General features: G+C 38.5%; 1 protein-coding gene across 7 annotated transcripts; it reads right to left on the reverse strand.

The window, feature by feature from the left end:
• Positions 1 to 374: 374 nt before the first annotated feature.
• Positions 375 to 24,233, reverse strand: LOC106168672 (NADPH oxidase 4). Of its 7 annotated transcripts, none has more exons than XM_087000217.1 (18): positions 22,503 to 24,230; positions 20,625 to 20,720; positions 16,087 to 16,194; positions 15,607 to 15,691; positions 15,285 to 15,382; positions 15,108 to 15,135; positions 14,784 to 14,856; positions 13,110 to 13,190; positions 12,731 to 12,848; positions 10,631 to 10,795; positions 9,909 to 9,971; positions 9,611 to 9,671; positions 4,020 to 4,107; positions 3,427 to 3,549; positions 3,044 to 3,155; positions 2,576 to 2,653; positions 2,157 to 2,257; positions 375 to 659 (listed from the first exon to the last, which is right to left on the reverse strand). In XM_087000217.1, exons 1-18 carry the CDS (start codon positions 22,563 to 22,565, stop codon positions 542 to 544), a joined length of 1,659 nt encoding a protein of 552 aa, XP_086856343.1. In that variant the 5' UTR covers positions 22,566 to 24,230; the 3' UTR covers positions 375 to 541. The 7 variants fall into 7 exon arrangements, 6 of the variants coding, with proteins under 6 accessions (XP_086856343.1, XP_086856342.1, XP_086856346.1 ...); XM_087000216.1 differs by having other exon boundaries at positions 12,731 to 12,887; positions 22,503 to 24,228; XM_087000220.1 differs by lacking the exon at positions 22,503 to 24,230 and adding an exon at positions 21,085 to 22,472 and having other exon boundaries at positions 12,731 to 12,887.
• Between the last annotated feature and the right edge of the window lie 380 nt (positions 24,234 to 24,613).

The raw sequence follows: 24,613 nt of genomic DNA on the forward strand, positions 1-24,613 counted from the left end.
AAAAATTTGATCTACTAATCCATTCAAGAGATTGTTTTTTGAACCATTATTAATGAAGATGGAAACTGGTGAGTTTCACGTATGCCAGTGGACATTTAAAGTGCTTTGGAAATAAGGCTTACAGAAAGTTAATTTGTCAACAGTAGTGAGTATCCCTTTATGAAGACAGGTGAAAAAGCTAATATTTCCACTGCACACTGTACGTCTTTCAGCAGAGCTCCATGGGCACGAGTCCAATATGAGTACACTTAAAAGCGTGGCTATTTTATGTTAATATTATAGAAACTTTAAACCCACAGTTGCAAAAAGGACCCAAACAGTTTAGTGAAAGCTGATGTAAACACTTAGAAGTGAATGGAAAAATACATAATAAATGCATAATAAAACAGTTTATTTTCATATATCCAGAACTGGCATCCAAATTCATAAGAATTATTTTCATATATATATATATATATATATATATATATATATATATATATATATTGCACATGGTGGCACATTGTTTTAAATACTACATTTTATAGAGCACTCACAGTCATCAAAATGATTCATGATGACAGAAAAGATTTGCATTTTTATGCCAAATTCTGGAACATTCCTCCTCAACATTGGTTGCTAAGCCCTTTGGTCCACAACAGAAAACACCAATGTCTGTTCTGAAAATGGCGAAAAGAAGATGGAGTAAAACACCATGAATACTGCTGAAGGTATTACTATGAGAAGTCATAATTTGTGAATAATTCTTAGCATAACTGGTAAGAATGCATTCCCATGTCAATATTATAGTTTGCTGCACACTTTGGGGCACTGTCCACCTAACACACTGCTCCTGTCACACCTAACACACTACTGCTGTCACACTTCACACATCTCTGCTGTCACACCTAACACACTGCTCCTGTCACACCTAACACACTACTGCTGTCACACTTCACACATCTCTGCTGTCACACCTAACACACTGCTCCTGTCACACCCAAAACACTGCTCCTCCTGTCACATCTAACACACTGCTCCTCCTGTCACACCTAACACACTGCTCCTGTCACACACAAAACACTGCTCCTCCTGTCACATCTAACACACTGCCTCTGTCACACCTAACCACTGCTCCTGTCACACCTAACAAACTGCCCCTGTCACACCTAACATACTGCACCCGTCACACCTAACACACTGGGACACTGCTACTCCTGTCACACCTAACACACTGCCTCTGTCACACACCTTGGGGCACTGCGCCTCTTGTCACACCAAACACACTGGGACAATGCTTCTCCTGTCACACCTGACACACTGCTCCTGTCACACCTAATATACTGCTTCTGTCACACCTAACACTTTGAGGCACTGCTCCTCTTGTCACACCAAACACACTGGGACAATGCTCCTCCTGTCACACCTAACACACTGCTCCTGTCATACCTAAAACACTCCTCCTTAGCACAACTGGTAAGAATGCATTTCCATGTCAATATTATAGCTTGCTGCACACATTGGGGCATTGCTCCTCCTGTCACACCTAACACACTGCCTCTGTCACACCTAACACACTGTTCCTGGTACACCAAACACACTGGGGCACTGCTCTTCATGTCACACCTAACACACTGCTCCTCCTGTCACACCTAACACAGTGGGACACTGCTCCTCCTTTTACACCTAACACACTGCTCCTGTCACATCTAACATACTGATCCTGTCACACCTAACACACTGCTCCTGTCACATCTAAAATACTGCTCCTGTCACACCTAACACACTGCTCCTGTCACACCAAATACACTGCTCCTGTCAAACCTAACACGCTATAGCACTGCTCTTTCTGTTACACCTAACACACGGCTCCCATCACACCTAACACACTGCTCCTATCATACCTAACACACTAGAGCATTGCTCCTGTCAAACCAAAGACATTGGAGCAGTGCCCTTTCTGTTACACATAACACATTTAAGCACTGCTCTTCCTGTCACACTACACCTCTCACACCTAACACAATGGGGACTACTCCTCTTGTCACACCTAACACAATGGGGCAATGTCCCTCCTGTTGCACCTAACACACTGCTCCTGTCACACCTAACACACTGGAGCAATGTCAATCCTGTCACACCTAACACATAACAACATTTGTCCATATATCAGTTACCCTTTGTGTGATGAACAGATCTCCATGAGTGTCAAGGGCCAGTCTGGTCTTCGCCCTATGTACAGGCGCTTTTCTAGTAAAGGGTACTGCTTTACAAACATCTGGAATTGATAGAAAATCTTTGAATAGTCTTAAAACTGTTGAGCAAAGCACAAACCAGGTCTGTAGCCAGCAACTCCAAAGGGGTTGGGCCTTTTTTCTGAAAAAGTTCACCTTTTTACCATTATGCCATAGAACCTAGATCAAGTTTTGATTCAGAATAGATGTTCGTTTTCCTAGCCAAAACCCCCAATCTGCAAAGCATGATAACAAATAGGAATTGATTTGAACACTATTTAATCTGCACACAAGTTGTCTCATTAATGAACTAAGAAGAAGAACTAAGTGTCAATACAAGCACATTCAGTCCAGTGCCATACCTTCAACTGAGACCCAGGGACAGGGGCTGTGACATGTAGTCTGATACACAGGAGATCTGGACGGTTCAACGACCAAAGCTGAAAGTTTGTCAACAAACACATTGTTGAAAAGTGAACTAAGGGGTGAAAAAAGTGAACTTTAGCAAAAGTAGTTTACTTGCCAATTCAATTTGGTTGACCTATATATATGGGCTCCCCTCGTACTGACCCATAAAAATGCATAAGGAATGAAATAACATTCATCCAAGTAATTTCCATTCCTGTGCCCTATATAGCTTGTCCTTGTTCATTTTTTATTATTTTTAAATTATTATTATTATTATTATTATTATTATTATTTTATTTTATTTTTTTTTACAAAAAAGACGTTTATCTTTGTGCCTCCCCCCTCCTCAGCTAACACCAGTATAAGTGAACAAAACATGACCATGATTATGTATATGGATGTATAAGAGCAATTCACCATACCTTTTGGTATAACCTACACAATAATTGTGTAAACCACTTGAAGCTTCGCAAGTCCTTGCACATCCAAATGAAATAGATGCGTTCTATATTTTGCAAGTGTAGTTTTTCATTACTAAAAAAAGAGAAAACAGAAACACATGCAGGATATTTTGCAGGTATTCCAAACTTAAGTAGCTACTAGTATATAGTACATGGCTCAAAGCTAGAGGATAAGTGAGTAAGTATATTGTGAAAAGAAATAATTAAGTGATCTAGAGTTCTGAAATGAAGTTGTAGGTGAATAATTTAAAGTAACTTTGATCAGAAAGATCAAGTACAAAGACAGGGGAAGTTGGGGGGGGGGGGGGGGGGGCTCTATGGACCATGCAGTGCCTGGTGCTCACCTGTAAAGATGATGTAGAAATGCTGTGAAGGGAGTCACTCCTATTCCACCAGCAATCAGAACATTTACTCGGTACTTCAATATGTCTCCACTGGGACTACCATAGGGACCCTCTATCACAAGTCTACAACAGAAACACCATGTACAGTGATTAACACCTTCAGTATGTCTCCACTGGGACTACCATAGGGACCCTCTATCACAAGTCTACAACAGAAACACCATGTACAGTGATTAACACCTTCAGTATGTCTCCACTGGGACTACCATATGGACCCTCTATCACAAGTCTACAACAGAAACACCATGTACAGTGATAACTATTACCAATACTTCTACTACTAGTACTACTTCTACTACTGCTACCACTATTTATAATAATGATTATTATTTATTATTGTCCTTGGTATTTTAACTTATGTACAAAGGCTATGGCCTAACAGGAATTGCAAACTTTATCCCTGTACTTCTAACTTTCTGTTTCAGCTCTTCAACTGTTCTACACTATAATTTTTTATTACAATGAGCACACTATATCCTCCTCCATGCCACAACTGGTATTATGCTAGTGCACTGTCTGTGTCCATAGCTTGCCTTTTGTCCAAGTCCTCCTTGCTGGATGCCAGAGGTGGTAAAACATATTTCCATCCCTCACTTCCTGTCAAATACTGCCGTAGACGCCCTGCAATGTTAAAGCACAGTAGAGTTACAGACATGATAAATTATAATTGCCATTTGCAATCACAAGCCTCAGGTTTGTGAGCACAAGTGCCCAAATTCAATGACTCGAACCACAACTGCAGTGCACAAACTTAAAATAAGCAGCCACGAGCACAGCATTAAAAGCCTGAACTATTTGGCCAACTTTCAAGTAGGTCTCTAGCTGTACATATACATTTTTTTCTCAACCCCAGACTATTTTCAACATAGCAGAATATATGAAAGACTGCATATTTATAAGAGCTTTTTGAGATTCTTAGTCAAAAGGTTCTCTTTCTACTTCTTTATCAAAAGAAAAAGGATTCTTGACATCTACAGGGGCTCACGAAGGTCCCAAAAAAGTAGCTACAGCTTTGTTGACAGAATTTGAGGAGAAGAGTGATATTAGTTGCTATTGTCACTGGTATGAGTCAAAACTTGGGGACTAGGTGAAATAGCTGAGTGGTGTGGAAAATGGATTCAACAACTGTTTCCACCAACTCACAGATATCTCTGTTGCATTGACTACAAAGTGTACACATGTGTTAATTATAATTGTAGTTACTCTGTACTATTAGTTTTCCTAATTTATGTGAAAATGTGTCTGAAATGCACTGGGGCTTAACAATTAGTCAATGACATTGAACATTTTCCATGATATCTTTTAGGGATATATTTTGTGGGTTGCATAGTTTCCATGCAGAACTCCAAATACTCTAAAATATAGGTAGGATTCAGCTAGCGACAATGTTTGTCTTTATTACAGTATAACTGAAAAATATAAGAAAAGATATTACCCAGCAGGCAAATTATGTTGTTTTAACGTTGAAACAACGTTGAACCATAACGTTGAAAGGACAATGACTAAACGTTGGATTTAAAAGTTGTGTCAACCTCAGATAACAACGTTGTATCAACGTCAGAAAACAATGTTATATCAACCCCACCCAGCGGGAAATTTTCTTGGATGTGTTTAGCAGTAGGACATGTTTGATGGCTAAATATAGGGTATAAATGTATGGCCTTTAAGTTAAAATTTCCAAGGTTCAGATTAATATATATATATATATATATATATATATATATATATATATATATATATATATAACAAGGTCACAGTCACCTCAACCTGTCTATCTATAACAGGTTACCAAGAACTGTTAACTCCATCACATTTACAGCAACTTATTCATCCTAGTGTTAGCTGACCTTGCAAGCAATTCAGTTTATTGGAATGTATTTCTGAATAACAAGTTAAGAAAATTCACTAGTTAACTAAAGACACAAAACAACTGTCACTTTTACTTTAAAACCATTTTGTTATTATTTTGATAAATTTAGTTACAGTATTGATAAACAAAGTATCACGTTTATCAATCATTAATATTTTAAATTACAATCCATAACTGCAAGGTTGTGTCATTGACCAAAATACAACATTGAGTCAACGTGGCTGGATCAACTGGATCAACAGCAATTCAACGTATCAACCTGTTTTCAACGTTGATCCAACGCAACTATGCCTGCTGGGTATGTTGTGTATTTAAAAAAATTAATAGTTCTTAGTTGATGCATCTGTACTTATTATATATTTACTCACCATTTTAGCACACCACAGCATCTGTACTTATTATATATTTACTCACTATTTTAGCACACCACAGCATCTGTACTTATTATATATTGACTAACTATTTTAGCACACCACAGCATCTGTACTTATTATATATTTACTAACTATTTTAGCACACCACAGCATCTGTACTTATTATATATTTACTCACTATTTTAGCACACCACAGCATCTGTACTTATTATATATTTACTCACTATTTTAGCACACCACAGCATCTGTACTTATTATATATTTACTCACCATTTTAGCACACCACAGCATCTGTACTTATTATATATTTACTAACTATTTTAGCACACCACAGCATCTGTACTTATTATATATTTACTCACTATTTTAGCACACCACAGCATCTGTACTTATTATATATTTACTCACCATTTTAGCACACCACAGCATCTGTACTTATTATATATTTACTAACCATTTTAGCACACCACAGCATCTGTACTTATTATATATTTACTCACCATTTTAGCACACCACAGCATCTGTACTTATTATATATTTACTAACTATTTTAGCACACCACAGCATCTGTACTTATTATATATTGACTAACTATTTTAGCACACCACAGCATCTGTACTTATTATATATTGACTAACTATTTTAGCACACCACAGCATCTGTACTTATTATATATTGACTAACTATTTTAGCATACCACAGCATCTGTACTTATTATATTTTTACTAACTATTTTAGCACACCACAGCATCTGTACTTATTATATTTTTACTAACTATTTTAGCACACCACAGCATCTGTACTTATTATATTTTTACTAACTATTTTAGCACACCACAGCATCTGTACTTATTATATATTTACTAACTATTTTAGCACACCACAGCATCTGTACTTATTATATTTTTACTAACTATTTTAGCACACCACAGCATCTGTACTTATTATATATTTACTATTTTAGCACACCACAGCATCTGTACTTATTATATTTTTACTAACTATTTTAGCACACCACAGCATCTGTACTTATTATATATTTACTAACTATTTTAGCACACCACAGCATCTGTACTTATTATATTTTTACTCACTATTTTAGCACACCACAGCATCTGTACTTATTATATATTGACTAACTATTTTAGCACACCACAGCATCTGTACTTATTATATATTGACTAACTATTTTAGCACACCACAGCATCTGTACTTATTATATATTGACTAACTATTTTAGCACACCACAGCATCTGTACTTATTATATATTTACTCACCATTTTAGCACACCACAGCATCTGTACTTATTATATATTTACTCACCATTTTAGCACACCACAGCATCTGTACTTATTATATATTTACTAACTATTTTAGCACACCACAGCATCTGTACTTATTATATATTTACTCACCATTTTAGCACACCACAGCATCTGTACTTATTATATATTTACTCACCATTTTAGCACACCACAGCATCTGTTCTTATTATATATTTACTCACTATTTTAGCACACCACAGCATCTGTACTTATTATATATTTACTCACTATTTTAGCACACCACAGCATCTGTACTTATTATATATTTACTCACTATTTTAGCACACCACAGCATCTGTACTTATTATATATTTACTCACTATTTTAGCACACCACAGCATCTGTACTTATTATATATTTACTCACTATTTTAGCACACCACAGCATCTGTACTTATTATATATTTACTCACTATTTTAGCACACCACAGCATCTGTACTTATTATATATTTACTAACTATTTTAGCACACCACAGCATCTGTACTTATTATATATTTACTAACTATTTTAGCACACCACAGCATCTGTACTTATTATATATTTACTAACTATTTTAGCACACCACAGCATCTGTACTTATTATATATTGACTAACTATTTTAGCACACCACAGCATCTGTACTTATTATATATTGACTAACTATTTTAGCACACCACAGCATCTGTACTTATTATATATTGACTAACTATTTTAGCACACCACAGCATCTGTACTTATTATATATTGACTATTTTAACACACCACAGCATCTGTACTTATTATATATTTACTAACTATTTTAGCACACCACAGCATCTGTACTTATTATATATTTACTCACTATTTTAGCACACCACAGCATCTGTACTTATTATATATTGACTCACTATTTTAGCACACCACAGCATCTGTACTTATTATATATTGACTAACTATTTTAGCACACCACAGCATCTGTACTTATTATATTTTTACTAACTATTTTAGCACACCACAGCATCTGTACTTATTATATATTTACTCACCATTTTAGCACACCACAGCATCTGTACTTATTATATTTTTACTCACCATTTTAGCACACCACAGCATCTGTACTTATTATATTTTTACTCACCATTTTAGCACACCACAGCATCTGTACTTATTATATATTTACTCACCATTTTAGCACACCACAGCATCTGTACTTATTATATTTTTACTCACCATTTTAGCACACCACAGCATCTGTACTTATTATATTTTTACTCACCATTTTAGCACACCACAGCATCTGTACTTATTATATATTTACTAACTATTTTAGCACACCACAGCATCTGTACTTATTATATATTTACTCACCATTTTAGCACACCACAGCATCTGTACTTATTATATTTTTACTCACCATTTTAGCACACCACAGCATCTGTACTTATTATATTTTTACTAACTATTTTAGCACACCACAGCATCTGTACTTATTATATATTTACTCACCATTTTAGCACACCACAGCATCTGTACTTATTATATATTTACTCACTATTTTAGCACACCACAGCATCTGTACTTATTATATTTTTACTAACTATTTTAGCACACCACAGCATCTGTACTTATTATATATTGACTAACTATTTTAGCACACCACAGCATCTGTACTTATTATATATTGACTAACTATTTTAGCACACCACAGCATCTGTACTTATTATATATTTACTCACTATTTTAGCACACCACAGCATCTGTACTTATTATATATTTACTCACTATTTTAGCACACCACAGCATCTGTACTTATTATATATTTACTAACTATTTTAGCACACCACAGCATCTGTACTTATTATATATTGACTAACTATTTTAGCACACCACAGCATCTGTACTTATTATATATTTACTATTTTAGCACACCACAGCATCTGTACTTATTATATATTGACTAACTATTTTAGCACACCACAGCATCTGTACTTATTATATATTTACTAACTATTTTAGCACACCACAGCATCTGTACTTATTATATATTTACTATTTTAGCACATCACAGCATCTGTACTTATTATATATTGACTAACTATTTTAGCACACCACAGCATCTGTACTTATTATATATTTACTAACTATTTTAGCACACCACAGCATCTGTTAATTTTTCAAGGCCCTTCAGCGAGCCCCAAACCCCACGCCAAGTTGGGGGGGGGGGAGGGTTTGCAACCACGGACCCCCCTTCAAATAATCCTTGATCCACCCCCAATAGGGTATAAATTTATATCAAATGTGTAAAACTGATAACAGATATTATTTCAACTACCTGACCAATCAGCTCTATCACCTGACATAAGTCATGCTGTCACAATCTACATGACCAGTCAGCTATATCACCTGACATAAGTCACGCTGTCACTTTACCTACCTGACCAATCAGCTCTATATCACCTGACATAAGTCATGCTGACACTTAACCTACCTGAAAAATCAGCTATATCACCTGACATAAGTCATGCTGTCACTTTACCTACCTGACCAATCAGCTCTATATCACCTGACATAAGTCATGCCGTCACTTTACCTACCTGACCAGTCTCCAACAGCATGGATATGGATTGTAAATGACTCACACTGAGAGGTTGGACACTGAAATAAAATATACAGTGTTCTTGTTCAGGCCAGAGAATGTTGAGGATCAGCTTGTTTTTGTAAATAGTCAAAGAAAACTGGCTGCACTGTGACAGTAACTGGCAGTTTCTCACAACTGGTATTTCACAGTATGATAAAATAAAAGGCTTAAAGCAAACAAAGAAATGAAAAATGGAAACAGAAATTAACAATATGTGTAGAAAAGTAGCCCGAGGAGTTTGTCAGTCTTCTTACCATAGACACGGTGAAAGGATGCCATTCAAAGCTTGAAATTGCAGGACATTGGACAAGAATAAACTGTAATAAGAAAAAGAAAATATCAATTTATCATAACATTTATTACCACAACATACCATATATATGTTGGTCAATTATCCCAGCTTTGGCTCAATATATCCTCAAGTTTACCTCATCTACTGTAAATTCTCATACATCACATGTTCTGTATAATTGCATTTATATTTGTATCCTGTGTCTGCCAATATCTATAACATCTTCCATGATATCTTCAGATTAAGGTAGATTAAGTTTTCTCAATCATTCTTCTATATTCTACCATAATCTCTAGGATGTAAGTTGCCATGACATTTCAAGATTTCTCCTGTTTGGAAATGCCAAAAGGAAGTACCCCCTTCAAGCAGGGTGTTAGACCCCATTCCCAAACCTAGATCAATCTAGTAGGATCGAACCATCTCTCAGTTTCTTGCTAAAATGCCTTAGCTTATGTGGCTTAGATATCTGGCTACTGAAGCTGCTAAATTACTGTTTATTAACTCCTAACAGCTTCAGCAGGCATACCAGACATCTAAGCTGCTTAAGCTAAAGGCAATTCAGTGAAAAAATAATCCTTCTAGATCGATCTACGTATAGGAACAGGGTCTTATAATCCAATACCTGACCAGGTATGGAATCCTGTCTAGAATCTAATTGTATCCATGTTGTATATAATCCTATACCTGCCCAGGTTTGGCCTTGAATCCTTTCTTCCACACTCGTATTTCAAGGACATATCCAGGGTGCTCTGTAACGTTGAGGATTCGTGTGCAGTGTCCTTGTTTACATCTTCTGTATGTGAGGTCAACAAGATAAACCAGCAGGGGCAATCCCACCCACATCCATGACTGAAATTTTGATTAAAATTCACTTTAAGCCTCTACAATTTCACTGAACAATTATGGTACTGCCAAACAAATGTTTCCATTTAATACACTTTCAAACTGCCATGATGTACGCAAATTCTCATCCAATAAACTATTTCACTCCTCCCAGACTGTATTATGTAGTATACATACTGAACAACCCACAGTGCCAAACACTGGGGGCTCCTCACACACTGTATTATGTAGTATACATACTGAACAACCCACAGTGCCAAACACTGGGGGCTCCTCCCAACCTGTATTATGTAGTATACATACTGAACAACCCACAGTGCCAAACACTGGGGGCTCCTCACACACTGTATTATGTAGTATACATACTGAACAACCCACTGTGCCAAACACTGGGGGCTCTTCACACATTGTATTATGTAGTATACATGCAGAACAACCCACAGTGCCAAACACTGGGGGCTCTTCACACACTGTATTATGTAGTATACATGCTGAACAACCCATAGTGCCAAACACTGGGGGCTCCTCACACACTGTATTCTGTAGTATACATACTGAACAACCCACAGTGCCAAACACTGGGGGCTCCTCACACACTGTATTATGTAGTATACATACTGAACAACCCACAGTGCCAAACACTGGGGGCTCTTCACACACTGTATTATGTAGTATACATACTGAACAACCCACAGTGCCAAACACTGGGGGCTCTTCACACACTGTATTCTGTGGTATACATACTGAACAACCCACAGTGCCAAACACTGGGGGTTCCTCACACACTGTCTTCTGTGGTATACATACTGAACAACCCACTGTGCCAAACACTGGGGGCTCCTCACACACTGTATTATGTAGTATACATACTGAACAACCCACAGTGCCAAACACTGGGGGCTCCTCACACACTGTATTATGTAGTATACATACTGAACAACCCACAGTGCCAAACACTGGGGGCTCCTCACACACTGTATTATGTAGTATACATACTGAACAACCCACAGTGCCAAACACTGGGGGCTCCTCACACACTGTATTATGTAGTATACATACTGAACAACCCACAGTGCCAAACACTGGGGGCTCTTCACACACTGTATTATGTAGTATACATACTGAACAACCCACAGTGCCAAACACTGGGGGCTCTTCACACACTGTATTCTGTGGTATACATACTGAACAACCCACAGTGCCAAACACTGGGGGTTCCTCACACACTGTCTTCTGTGGTATACATACTGAACAACCCACAGTGCCAAACACTGGGGGTTCCTCACACACTGTCTTCTGTGGTATACATACTGAACAACCCACAGTGCCAAACACTGGGGGCTCCTCACACACTGTATTATGTAGTATACATACTGAACAACCCACAGTGCCAAACACTGGGGGCTCCTCACACACTGTATTATGTAGTATACATACTGAACAACCCACAGTGCCAAACACTGGGGGCTCTTCACACACTGTATTATGTAGTATACATACTGAACAACCCACAGTGCCAAACACTGGGGGCTCTTCACACACTGTATTATGTAGTATACATGCTGAACAACCCACAGTGCCAAACACTGGGGGTTCCTCACACACTGTCTTCTGTGGTATACATACTGAACAACCCACAGTGCCAAACACTGGGGGTTCCTCACACACTGTCTTCTGTGGTATACATACTGAACAACCCACAGTGCCAAACACTGGGGGCTCCTCACACACTGTATTATGTAGTATACATACTGAACAACCCACAGTGCCAAACACTGGGGGCTCCTCACACACTGTATTCTGTGGTATACATACTGAACAACCCACAGTGCCAAACATTGGGGGTTCCTCACACACTGTATTATGTAGTATACATACTGAACAACCCACAGTGCCAAACACTGGGGGCTCCTCACACACTGTATTATGTAGTATACATACTGAACAACCCACAGTGCCAAACACTGGGGGCTCCTCACACACTGTCTCCTGTGTGTCCCAGTGTTCTGGTTCTGGCCAGGGAATGCTGAGGTTCAGGTTCTCTTTGTCACAGCCAGGACTATGCCGAGAAAGATTAATTTGCTCCTTTAAAACTCCTCTGAAACATTAGCAAAATCAGCTTAATCTGAACAACCAAAAATTACCTGTCATTTTTTAAATGTTTTCCAGCAGACAAAAATTTTGATAGTGATAGAATGTAACAGATAATAGCAGTCTAGCCATTTCCAATATCTCATGTTCTTGCTTACCCCATACAATGAAAGGTCTGCTTGATATTATGATGAATGCCTTGACAGTACAAACATCACAGAAGACTTACCTCACAGCATGAACCATCAGGAAAAAATAAAAGACCAAATAGAAGCGATGTGTGTACCAAAAGAGATCATAATTGTTGGTTCTAAAACAAAAACAAGAAAATGTGTGCTATAATAATAACGAAAATAACGGATTTGCTTTTAATTTGGAAAGTAGCAACACCCTAAAATTCTGAAAACATTTGAAACGTTAATGAAAATTCAAATATGGACTATCAGCTATAGAGATAAATGAGTCAACACCACTCTCCATTTAATACCACTCACCATCAACACCACTTACTAGTCAACACACTCACTAGTCAACACCACTCACCTGACAACACCACTCACCAGTCAACACCACTCACCAGTTAACACCACACATCAGTTAACACCACTCACTAGTCAACACCACACATCAGTTAACACCACTCACCAGTCAACACCACACATCAGTTAACACCACACATCAGTCAACACCACTCACCAGTCAACACCACTCACCAGTTAACACCACTCACCAGTCAACACCACACATCAGTTAACACCACTCACCAGTCAACACCACACATCAGTTAACATCACTCACCAGTCAACACCACACATCAGTTAACACCACTCACCAGTCAACACCACACATCAGTTAACATCACTCACCAGTCAACACCACACATCAGTTAACACCACTCACCAGTCAACACCACACATCAGTTAACATCACTCACCAGTCAACACCACACATCAGTTAACATCACTCACCAGTCAACACCACACATCAGTTAACATCACTCACCAGTCAACACCACACATCAGTTAACACCACTCACCAGTCAACACCACACATCAGTTAACAGCACTCACCAGTCAACACCACACATCAGTTAACACCACTCACCAGTCAACACCACACATCAGTTAACATCACTCACCAGTCAACACCACACATCAGTTAACATCACTCACCAGTCAACACCACACATCAGTTAACACCACTCACCAGTCAACACCACACATCAGTTAACATCACTCACCAGTCAACACCACACATCAGTTAACACCACTCACCAGTCAACACCACACATCAGTTAACACCACTCACCAGTCAACACCACACATCAGTTAACACCACTCAACAGTCAACACCACACATCAGTTAACATCACTCAACAGTCAACATCAGTTACCAGTTACCACCACTCACCAGTCAACATCACTCACCAGTTAATTCCACTCACCAGTCAACACCACTCACCAGTCAACTACACTCACCAATTAACACCACTCAACAGTGGACATCAGTCACCAGTTAACACCACTCAACAGTCAACACCATTCACCAGTCAAAACCACACATCAGTAAAAATCACTCAACATTCAACATCACTCATCAGTCAACATCACTCAGAATTCAACATCACTCGTCAGTTAAAATCACTCAGAATTCAACATCACTCACCTGACAACACCACTCACCTGTCAACATCACTCACCTGACAACACCACTCACCAGTCAACATTACTCACCAGTCAACATTACTCACCAGTCAACATCACTCACCAATTTACATCACTCAGAATTCAACATCAGTCACCAGTCAACATCACTCAAAATTCAACATCACTCACCAGTTTACATCAGTCACCAGTCAACATCACTCACCTGACAATACCACTCACCTGTCAACACCACTCACCTGACAACATAGAGAGATGTGGTTGCCATTGTACATAACACTAACATTAGCACCAAGCCAGTAATCCCTGGAACTGAAAAATAAAATGATATCACTTTATAAATGTGTCAAAACAGAGCTTTTATTTTGTTCAAAATGAAAGCAATTGTGTTTTATATCCACAAATTTAACATTATCTGTAACACATACCACCAAAATGTGCATTGCTGAGTGATTAAATTTGTCAGCATGCTGGTACTTACCTGAGCCTGCAACAATATACAGTGGGTGTGCTGGTACTTACCTGAGCCTGCAACAATATACAATGGGTGTGCTGGTACTTACCTGAGCCTGCAACAATATACAATGGGTCCTAAAATAAAAGAAAGCATGTCAGGTTTCAAGTTAACAAAAGATGAGCTGTTTTCTTTTGACACAATTATGATTATGCAGAGATTATGTAGAGAGAGAGAGAGAGAGAGAGAGAGAGAGAGAGAGAGAGAGAGAGAGAGAGAGAGATACCTGGCCTTTGTAGCTAGCACCATTAACATCCACATAATACGGATTGAAGTGTATGGAAAAATTGGCGGCGTTGAACAAATGTCCAATGAAATGTATGACTGAAATAGATCAATATTCACTTAATAGCATTTTAAGGTTTATGCAACAGCATAGTTATTGATAATTAAGTTATTGATAATTAAGTCTGCTCTTTATACCCCCTCCAGACCATCTCATACATGTAATCATAAGTTTAATGAAAAGAAACATTTTTAATTGTTCAAAAAACCTTCTCAAGTACAGCAACATCACTATCAAACATTTCACAAGTCTGGGAAATTACCTGATGCTAGAACTATAGTTAACCCACACAGCATGTGGAAACCTTTGCAGTGATCCAGCAGCATACGGAAACTTCGTCTGGAGATCTGGAGAACACAGTGATATGGCAGACAAACATGGCATACAGCTGACAAATGACATATAATTATAAAGAATACGGACACTTCGTCTGGAGATCTGGAGAACACAGTGATATGGCAGACAAACATGGCTTACAGCTGACAAATGACATATAAAGAATGCAGACAGTACACCTGGAGATCTGAAGAACCGATGTAGAAGAACGAACTTGGCACACCAGAACAGCTGACAAACTTCATTTATAAAGAATGTAATTTTGAAATATAAGACTGCAACAGGTGAAATATATAAGTTTTAAGCTGCTGCCTCACACAAGATGACTTGTTGTATATTAGACACTTAAGAAAAGCTCATCAAAGAGACAAGGACACTACACACAGGAACTAATGCCAACACTTACCCTGGAAAACCTCATCAACGAGACCAGCACTCTACACACAGGCAACAATACCAGCCCGCAGTTCAGGTTAAGCACTGCTGCAGTGCCTCGGGAAATACATAGAGTAGGCTGAAATATCAACAAAATAGAGATTATTTCTAGTATCTGCCCCCCCCCCATCACATCACACTTCTGCTTAACTTTTAGCAACAACCAGCAGGTGATATTACATTACACTTAATAAATTGCAGACTCCTGTCAGACCACATACCTCTGACACACCTTACACACTACATTCTGTCACGCTACACTGTCACATCTAACACACTACATTCTGTTACACTACACTGTCACATCTAACACACTACATTCTGTCACGCTACTCTGTCACATCTAACACACTACATTCTGTTACACTACACTGTCACATCTAACACACTACATTCTGTCACGCTACTCTGTCACATCTAACACACTACCCAGACAGCCTCAGTGATCTGGCCCACGTCTGGCCCAGATCTGGCAACGTCTGGCAATGTCTGGCAAAAGGTATGGTTGCCACATGTGGGCCAGATGTGGCAATGTCTGGGCCAGATCTGGCCCAGACATTGCCACATCTGGCCCAGTCCACATTTGCTCATATGGCCAGATGTCGGCCCAGATCTGGCAATATCTGGCAAATGTATGGCATGCCAGATGTGGCCCAGATATGGGCCAGATCATATTCAAATGGGCCAGATTAGGGCCAGACATGGACCACATATGGCCCAGATTGTTTTTTTTATTATTTCACATTTGCTCATGTGGCCAGATCTGGCCCAGATCTGGCAATATCTGGCAAAGGTATGGCATGCCGGATGTGGGCCAGATTAGGGCCGGACATGGACCACATATGGCCCAGATTGTTTTTTTTTTTTTTTCTTTTTTTAATTATTTTTAATTATTCAATAAGATAACTATAAAAAAAGACATACAAGATTCAAGATTCAAGTATTTATTCTGTGCTAAAAGCCTAAACAAAATTATTACACATTATATAACCTTGCTGGCAACTAACATGCAACAAATTAAGGGCCACTCCTTGTCTTTTTGTACAAAACAATTTGTATGTTTGAAAAAAAAAAAAAAAAAAAAAACCACACTGCAAAAAGGCAAATATACAGACACTTAACAGGAGGAAATGTCACTTACATACATGTAAAGAAAACAGTTATAACAACAATTTTTTTTTCAACACAAAGCTGCTCATCGAATCTGAATTAACACAAATTACAAAAATTGTAATTAATTATGCATGTACATGGGGGGGGGGATTTGAGGGGGAAATATTTTTGCACACCTCAACCTAAATAATATTATACATTGTCATTTTTAAACTAATTCAAACATATCATTAATAATAATAATCACTAATGAATATAGTTTTGTAATGAATAAATCTTGAATAATGAATGAAAAAACATTCTTTTTTAGATGATGGAGAGTTATAACAAAATTATAAATAACCATGCAGTAACTGTTTCAATTCAACTTGCATGCTGGCTACAGTACTGTACATACATGTAAATTCTGAAAAAAAAATATGTATACTCCAGCACAGATATAGATGTACAATTAAAAGAGAATTACATGTGCACAAAAACAAACCCCAGTATCAATGCTTTTGAATTAAATCACATCACGAATCAAATCACTCAATGAATTGAACCAGTTTGCAATGCTTGCGCTTTTTTCAAATCCATAACACTAAGAAATGATACACCCGCCTCCTTGACAAGCTTATAATTATTAAAGGAATCAACAATGGAACAAGTAACTCTACCAAGTTAACAAAAGTTCATTCAAATGTCAAGTCCAAACACAACATCCCTTCCTTTCTTGGAGAGAAACGGTCCTTTCAAAACATGTTAATTGACAGTTCAGTCTTTAAAATGTCTTTTCAAACATTTGCAGAATAGCATATGAACTCCAACTTTTATTCCTTAAACCACATTGAAAATTCTCAAAACTAATCAACTCATATCAAATCCCATGTCCTTTCACTACTACTGGTCTCTTCCTTTGCTTGCCTTTACGTCATATTCAAATGTTCCCTTCACTTTTAAAGGTTTCTCAGACGTGTACATGAATAATACTGTTTGTTTTCTGGTCCTCCACAAGAGCCACATTTATTTTTCTTGGATTTCAGCATTCTCCAGTCCATGTATTTTCATCAATGATATTACAATATGCACCTGAATCTGGTAATACACTGAGATTAACACCTCCTCTATTTCCTCCATGTCTTCTGTGCATTGGTTCCCACACCAAATGTATATGCACTCCTGGATTTTCATGTTCAAAGCTGTCATTTACATGAATAATAGTTTCAGTTTTGCAGAGTTTTGCAAAGTGATCCAACGTTCCATGTTTTCTCAGTCAGGGAGTTTCTACTTCGTTTTTCATGTCTAAACTCGTAATGTTTAGACTGGCTTGGTTTGTCAAATGACTTCAGTTTCATCATACTCAGTTTCTGGTGTTCCAATTTCATTCAAAGCGTTAACTGTCTTATGTATATTCATGTTTCTAACCTGTGTTTGGGAGAGTCCTGAAAATATCTTGTAAGTTGTACACCTGTCCCTGCTGAATACAACATAAGCGCGCGTCTCCTTTGTCATGTATTTTTAATTTTCTATCTTTGTTCATTATTCATGCCGTTCGTTGGTTTTGAAAAGATCAATCTTTTTCCGTCAGCGAAAAGTTTAAACTGTCTAGCCATCGCGTCGAGCGTGACCCAATGTCTCCGGACTTCTGTACGGTTCGAATTCCGTAATTTCACATTTTTTCTCCATTTTTTTCAAAGAAACTTGACTCACAGTTTTGCACTAGTGTTTATCCTCGTCGCCAGTGTTGATGCCTTCGAAATAAATCGCACCACGAATCAAATCACTCAACGAAATTGTATCAGTTTGATACGCTTGTGCTTTTTTCATATCCATAACTCTAAGAAACGCTACATCCGGGTCCTTGACCGGCTTAGCATAAAAAGCGGAATCTTACAACAGCGGAACGAGTAGTCCAAAAAAGTTTTAGATCAGTGAATTCATTCAAATGTCAAGTCAAATTAAACAAATAGCACACTTATGAGGGGACTTTGAAGAAAAAAGAGAGAGATAAATTAAATCAAAATTTATCAAATGACGTCAGTTCAATGCATTCAGCTCACTGGTCAATAAAAAATAAATAAATAGAAAATAAAAATTGAAAATGAAAGTACCATATCTGGCCCAAGTCTGGGCAGCATCTGGCAAAATGTGGCGTAAATGCCAGACTTTGCCAGACTTGGCCCAGATCTGGCAAGTGTCTGGCAAAATGTGGCATAAATGCCAGACTTTGCCAGACTTGGCCCAGATCTGGCAAGTGTCTGGCAAAATCTGGCCCAGATATTGCCAGACGTTGCCAGATCTGGGCCAGACGTGGGCCAGATTATTGAGGCTGTCTGGGTACTTTCTGTTACACTACACTGTCACATCTAACACACTACATTCTGTTACACTACACTGTCACATCTAACACACTACATTCTGTTACACTACACTGTCACATCTAACACACTACATTCTGTCACGCTACTCTGTCACATCTAACACACTACATTCTGTCACGCTACTCTGTCACATCTAACACACTACTTTCTGTCACGCTACACTGTCACATCTAACACACTACATTCTGTCACGCTACTCTGTCACATCTAACACACTACTTTCTGTCACGCTACACTGTCACATCTAACACACTGCATTCTGTCACACTACCCTGTCACATCTAACCTAACACAAAATTCTGTTATACTGCACTGTCACATAGAACAAAATACAGTCATAATTCTGTCACACAACACTGTTACATCTAACACACAATATTATGTCACATTACACTGTCATATCTTACACAATACATTGATGATTCTGTCACACCATAATGTCATATCTAACACGATATTTTTTGTCACACTAAACTCTGTCAAGCTCGACATATGTTGCATCTAACACACTACATTCTGTTACACTTAAATCTCTTCCCTGTCGCACCTAGCATGACATGCCCTCTCTGCTACATCTAACACAAAGACACCCCATCACAACTTGCACCAAGCTCACAACTCTGCCAAACCCTCCAGTCAGCGAGAAAAGCTCACTGTAAATTAACCGTGTAGAGAATAAGCACAATCCACAATCGTCACAACTAATGCAATTGAAGGCCTCTCATACTCTTGATCAAACTAAAGTATATCGCCTCGAGTCCAAGAATGGACTAAGTACTGAGGTGAGTGATCAGAGATGAGGAATGGAGCTAGGCCATTCCCAGAACTCCTATCCATCCTTCCGGTGTAGCCACAGGTGTGCCGGTGTGACGAAACTGAGGGTCCGTGTTACAGAAGGTCCGCCCTCCACTTAGTTATAATGGTTAGGGTTAGCCTGACCTAAGGGGGTCAAAATCTAGGGCGAGGCTTACCTGTAACAAATGAAAGGGAAGCGGACTCTCTTCTATCACGTTACACCGGCCGAGATACTCACCCCTAAGATCTGGTGAACATAGTAATATTTGGGAGCATACTTCCAATGCCTGTACGTCGAAGTGAAGACTACTGCGTTCAGGACTATCCATAGGACCTGAAATGAAACGAAAATAGAAGTGTGTATAGCAACCAAAACTTAAACGGAATTTAGCTGACTTACAAAGGCAGTAAAGAAAACAGCTCGGTTTCTTGAGTTTCTTTAAATATTTGTCCGTACCACTGAAACTGTCACTCACCGTCTCTTTAGACTTGTACGTCTAGATATGCACCTTATTTATTTATTTATTATCTTATGTAAACAATTCATCATATATCCAATCGAAATAAGGTCTGATGAAATTAACTGTTTTAAATAAGAACGTCTCAAAGATTCCGTGCCATTTAAATATATGTTGGCATTTTCCTAACAAACGTCGAGCTTTCGCACACCACTCATCAACACACCTGATATTACACACCTGACATGGATGAATTATTATCTGGAGGTTCTGATCCAAATGATGTGGGTTTTGTTGGAAAGTATGCCATTTCTGAGTACACTGTATTATACAGAGTGGCCATAGAGTAGGTTATATTTACAGGGTGTTGATGGAGTGGGTAGTATGTCACAGTGTAACTGTAATTTTATGTTAGAGTGTGTCGTATGTTTGGCAGGGTAGTCCTGCATAACAATCTATCGTAGAGTACAGGAACTGTTCTGCTCACTATAGTTTTTCAGGGTGTTTTCCTTTGTTAACAAAGGTTCGTGACCTGGTTCACACTGCTTTATGGGGCCATTCAGTTTCAGCAAGCCGCAGACAGCTGCAGTAAGTGCTATCAGCGACCAGGTTTTTGTCCCTATAAGACCGCCTGCATTCCACACTAAGAACTAGCGGTCTACAGACTGAACGACTTTAAATTTAAGGTCTATATCAAAGCCTGATGGGTAGTTTTAGGTAGCAGAAACGTTAAACATAAAATATATTATCTAAAAATGTGATGATTGTCCATAATGAAATATAAAAGAAAATGCACTAACAAAAATGAAATATTTACATATATATAAATAAATAAATATAAAAAGAACAAAAAAAGATGTCGATCCTCATATTTTAACTTGAAAGCTTCAATTCTACCAAATTCTACAATATCAAAGTAACCGTAAACGGTATATGTGGAGAGAAATAATACAATGACAGGCGATTACCGATCAGTAGTAAGTTGTAAATTAAAATGCTCTTAAAATATTCAATTTCAGACAGCTCATAACCCCACTTGGCGTGAGCTGCGTGTGCCTTCTTTGAATTTTTACTTCGAGTGGGCCTAAATGTTAAACAAAGGCATTCATTTAATCATTTAAAACGGATGTTCTTCATTAGCGAAATAATTACTGCCTGATCATAGGCTCTCTGCACGACAAAAAAGATTATTGAAGAAAAAAAACGTGTGACTTCTTTTATATTTGTGACATACCATACCACCGCCAAGTACTTTGCAATGTTAACATGACGTACCACCACCAAGTACTTAACATTATTAACATGACATACCACCAAGTACTTTGGGGTGTTAACATGACGCACCACCACCAAGTACTTCACAGTGTTAACATAACAAACCACCACCAAGTACTTTGCAGTGTTAACATGACGTACCACCACCAATTACTTTGGAGTGTTAACATGACGCACCACCACCAAGTACTTTGCTACCCTCTACCAGGGCGGCAGATATTCTAGGCACATTTTCCACCAGCCACAGTTAGAAGATTGACGATATGTCATATCTGTGAATATGTAGTGAAAAATCAATCTGTGGTCCTGGTATAGAGGGAAGTACTTTCCAGGGTTAATTTTCCTACCACTGCCAAGTACTTTGCAGTGTTAGCTTGACTTACCACCACCGAGTATCGTAAGCCACTGTTTCTCAGAAACCCTCTTAACCATCTCCACATATTCATATGAGTTCTTCCACTTTTCTCTCTTTCTCTCAGTTCTCTTTTGTCTTCACTTTGTTCTTCGTCTTTTGACGTTTTTTCAGTTCTTTAATCTCTTCTGTGATTAATTTCCTATCTATCTGTCACTCGTGTTTTATTTCCCATTCCCGTTATCTACAAGTGATTACCACTGTGTTATATTCTCCACCCCCGTTTGCAACAAGTGACTGCGTCTGTGTTATATTTCCCGTCAACGTCACTTCAAGTGACTACCTTAAGGTTATATTTCCTGTCCCCGTTATCTACAAGTGACTGCGTCTGTATTATATTTCCCGCCAACGTCACTTCAAGTGACTACCTTAAGGTTATATTTCCTGTCACCGTTTCTACAAGTGACTGCGTCTGGGTTATATTTCCCGTCGACGTCACATCGAATTGCTAATTCTGGTTATAATACCCGTCCCCTCATCTTCTCACGACCTCTTCTGTGTTTTATTACCCATCCACGGAATCATCCACGGAATTTTGTACCTTTGATTTATATTTCACATCTACGGAATCAAGAAAAGGACTTTCTCTGATTTATATTTCACATCCACGGAATCGGGCAAATGACTGACTCTGTGTTGTATTACCCATCCACTGAATCAGACAACTGCATCTGATTTATATTTCACATCCACGGAATAAAGCAAATGACTGCCTTTGTGTAATATGTCCTTCCAAACGCCACTTCAAGTGACTACTTCTGGGTAATAATCCACATCCACGGTCATCTACTAATGACTACCCATGGGTAATATTTCTCGTCCATGAATTCTACGTGTGACTCCTTTGCCACGTTTCCTGTTAATAACATCCATAATTAAATAATTGCGTGTAATTACGTCTACCTCCAGTGCAGTGGCAAGTTCCTCTTTCTGTCCGCGTGCTCTTTACAGCAAAGACCAATCTTACCGTTAATTTTGATAAGTTAAATTGGTTCTTGGCTTCTTCGTGACAGTTCCCAGGTATACCCACGCTGCTGTTCATGTGTACCAGTAGGATAGAGCTGCTTCAGTTCACCTTAATGCTGCGTGCAAGTTCGGCATCTCATTCATCCTACGAGCAGCTATAAATCAAGCCAATATTAACCCTCAAGAAGCCTGGAGTCTTCATTAGGGTTAAACTAGAATGAATGAAGCTCTCGTGATTGGAGAACTCATAGCCAGTTGGTCCAGAAAACGCACCAAGGATGCCTGAAAAACGGTTTAAATGTACCTAGCATTATGTAGTAGGACGGCAATTTCGAGAGCTAGTTCTTTGTCCCTTTTTGAAGCCCGTATAAAATACACGGTACTGTGCAAGTGAAACAGAATCCCTCCGCTCAGTGTGAAATGTGAAACATTTGGTTAATAGCTTCAAAGTCCCTGATTATCTTTCAACCAGTCCTCATAACGTGCTAACTTTTCCGTTCCATGGACCCCGCTCACAATTATTTTTTTGGTTCTGAACTTGCAATGAACATCTGTTTAAAACCTGTAGGGTGAAGCTCTGAACGCCGGAAAGCAATCAAAATATCGCTGCGTCTAATTTCCGCCCACGCTGTGAACTAAGGCAACCTAATCAGCTGTGAGAAGAAAGTCCCCTTTTTGTGTACTTAGCGAGAGAAGAACAATGGCTGCTGTGTCCTGTCACTCCGTCTGACTCACAGACTGTTGTGGCTGCCTCGGCCCACACACACACACACACACACACACACACAGTAATACGGCTAACAATGGAATATACCAATAGCTGCAATATACATGTTATGGGGGGGGGGGGGAGGGGGAGGGGGAGGGGGAGCATAACACACATATTATACATATTTTTTGGTGAAATTACCAAGTATTCCACTAATTTCTTTAAATGAAAAGTTGATTGATTTCGCACCCAAAGTTACATAGCCACAATATAGCATACTACCTTACACACTGTAAAGTCACTATCGAACTTGAAAGAAAGCCGCGGAACCTTCCTTAAGCGTTCCTTGGCGTGCAATTCTGTCTTTGTGGTCTTTGTGGTCGAACTATTACTGAAATATTTTAATA

This window comes from Lingula anatina, chromosome 1 (assembly GCF_051362555.1).
Source record: "Lingula anatina isolate TDL-2025a chromosome 1, LinAna3.0, whole genome shotgun sequence".
Lineage (NCBI taxonomy): Eukaryota > Metazoa > Brachiopoda > Lingulata > Lingulida > Lingulidae > Lingula > Lingula anatina.

Coding starts and splice junctions, on each gene's coding strand:
- LOC106168672 (XM_087000216.1), bottom strand. CDS start 22,565: ATGAATATGTGGAGATGGTTAAGAGGGTTTCTGAGAAACAGTGGCTTA. Junction 16,195..20,624: donor ATGTTCACCAGATCTTAGGG/GTGAGTATCTCG, acceptor TTGATATTTCAG/CCTACTCTATGTATTTCCCG. Junction 2,258..2,575: donor TCCCTGGGTCTCAGTTGAAG/GTATGGCACTGG, acceptor TATCAATTCCAG/ATGTTTGTAAAGCAGTACCC.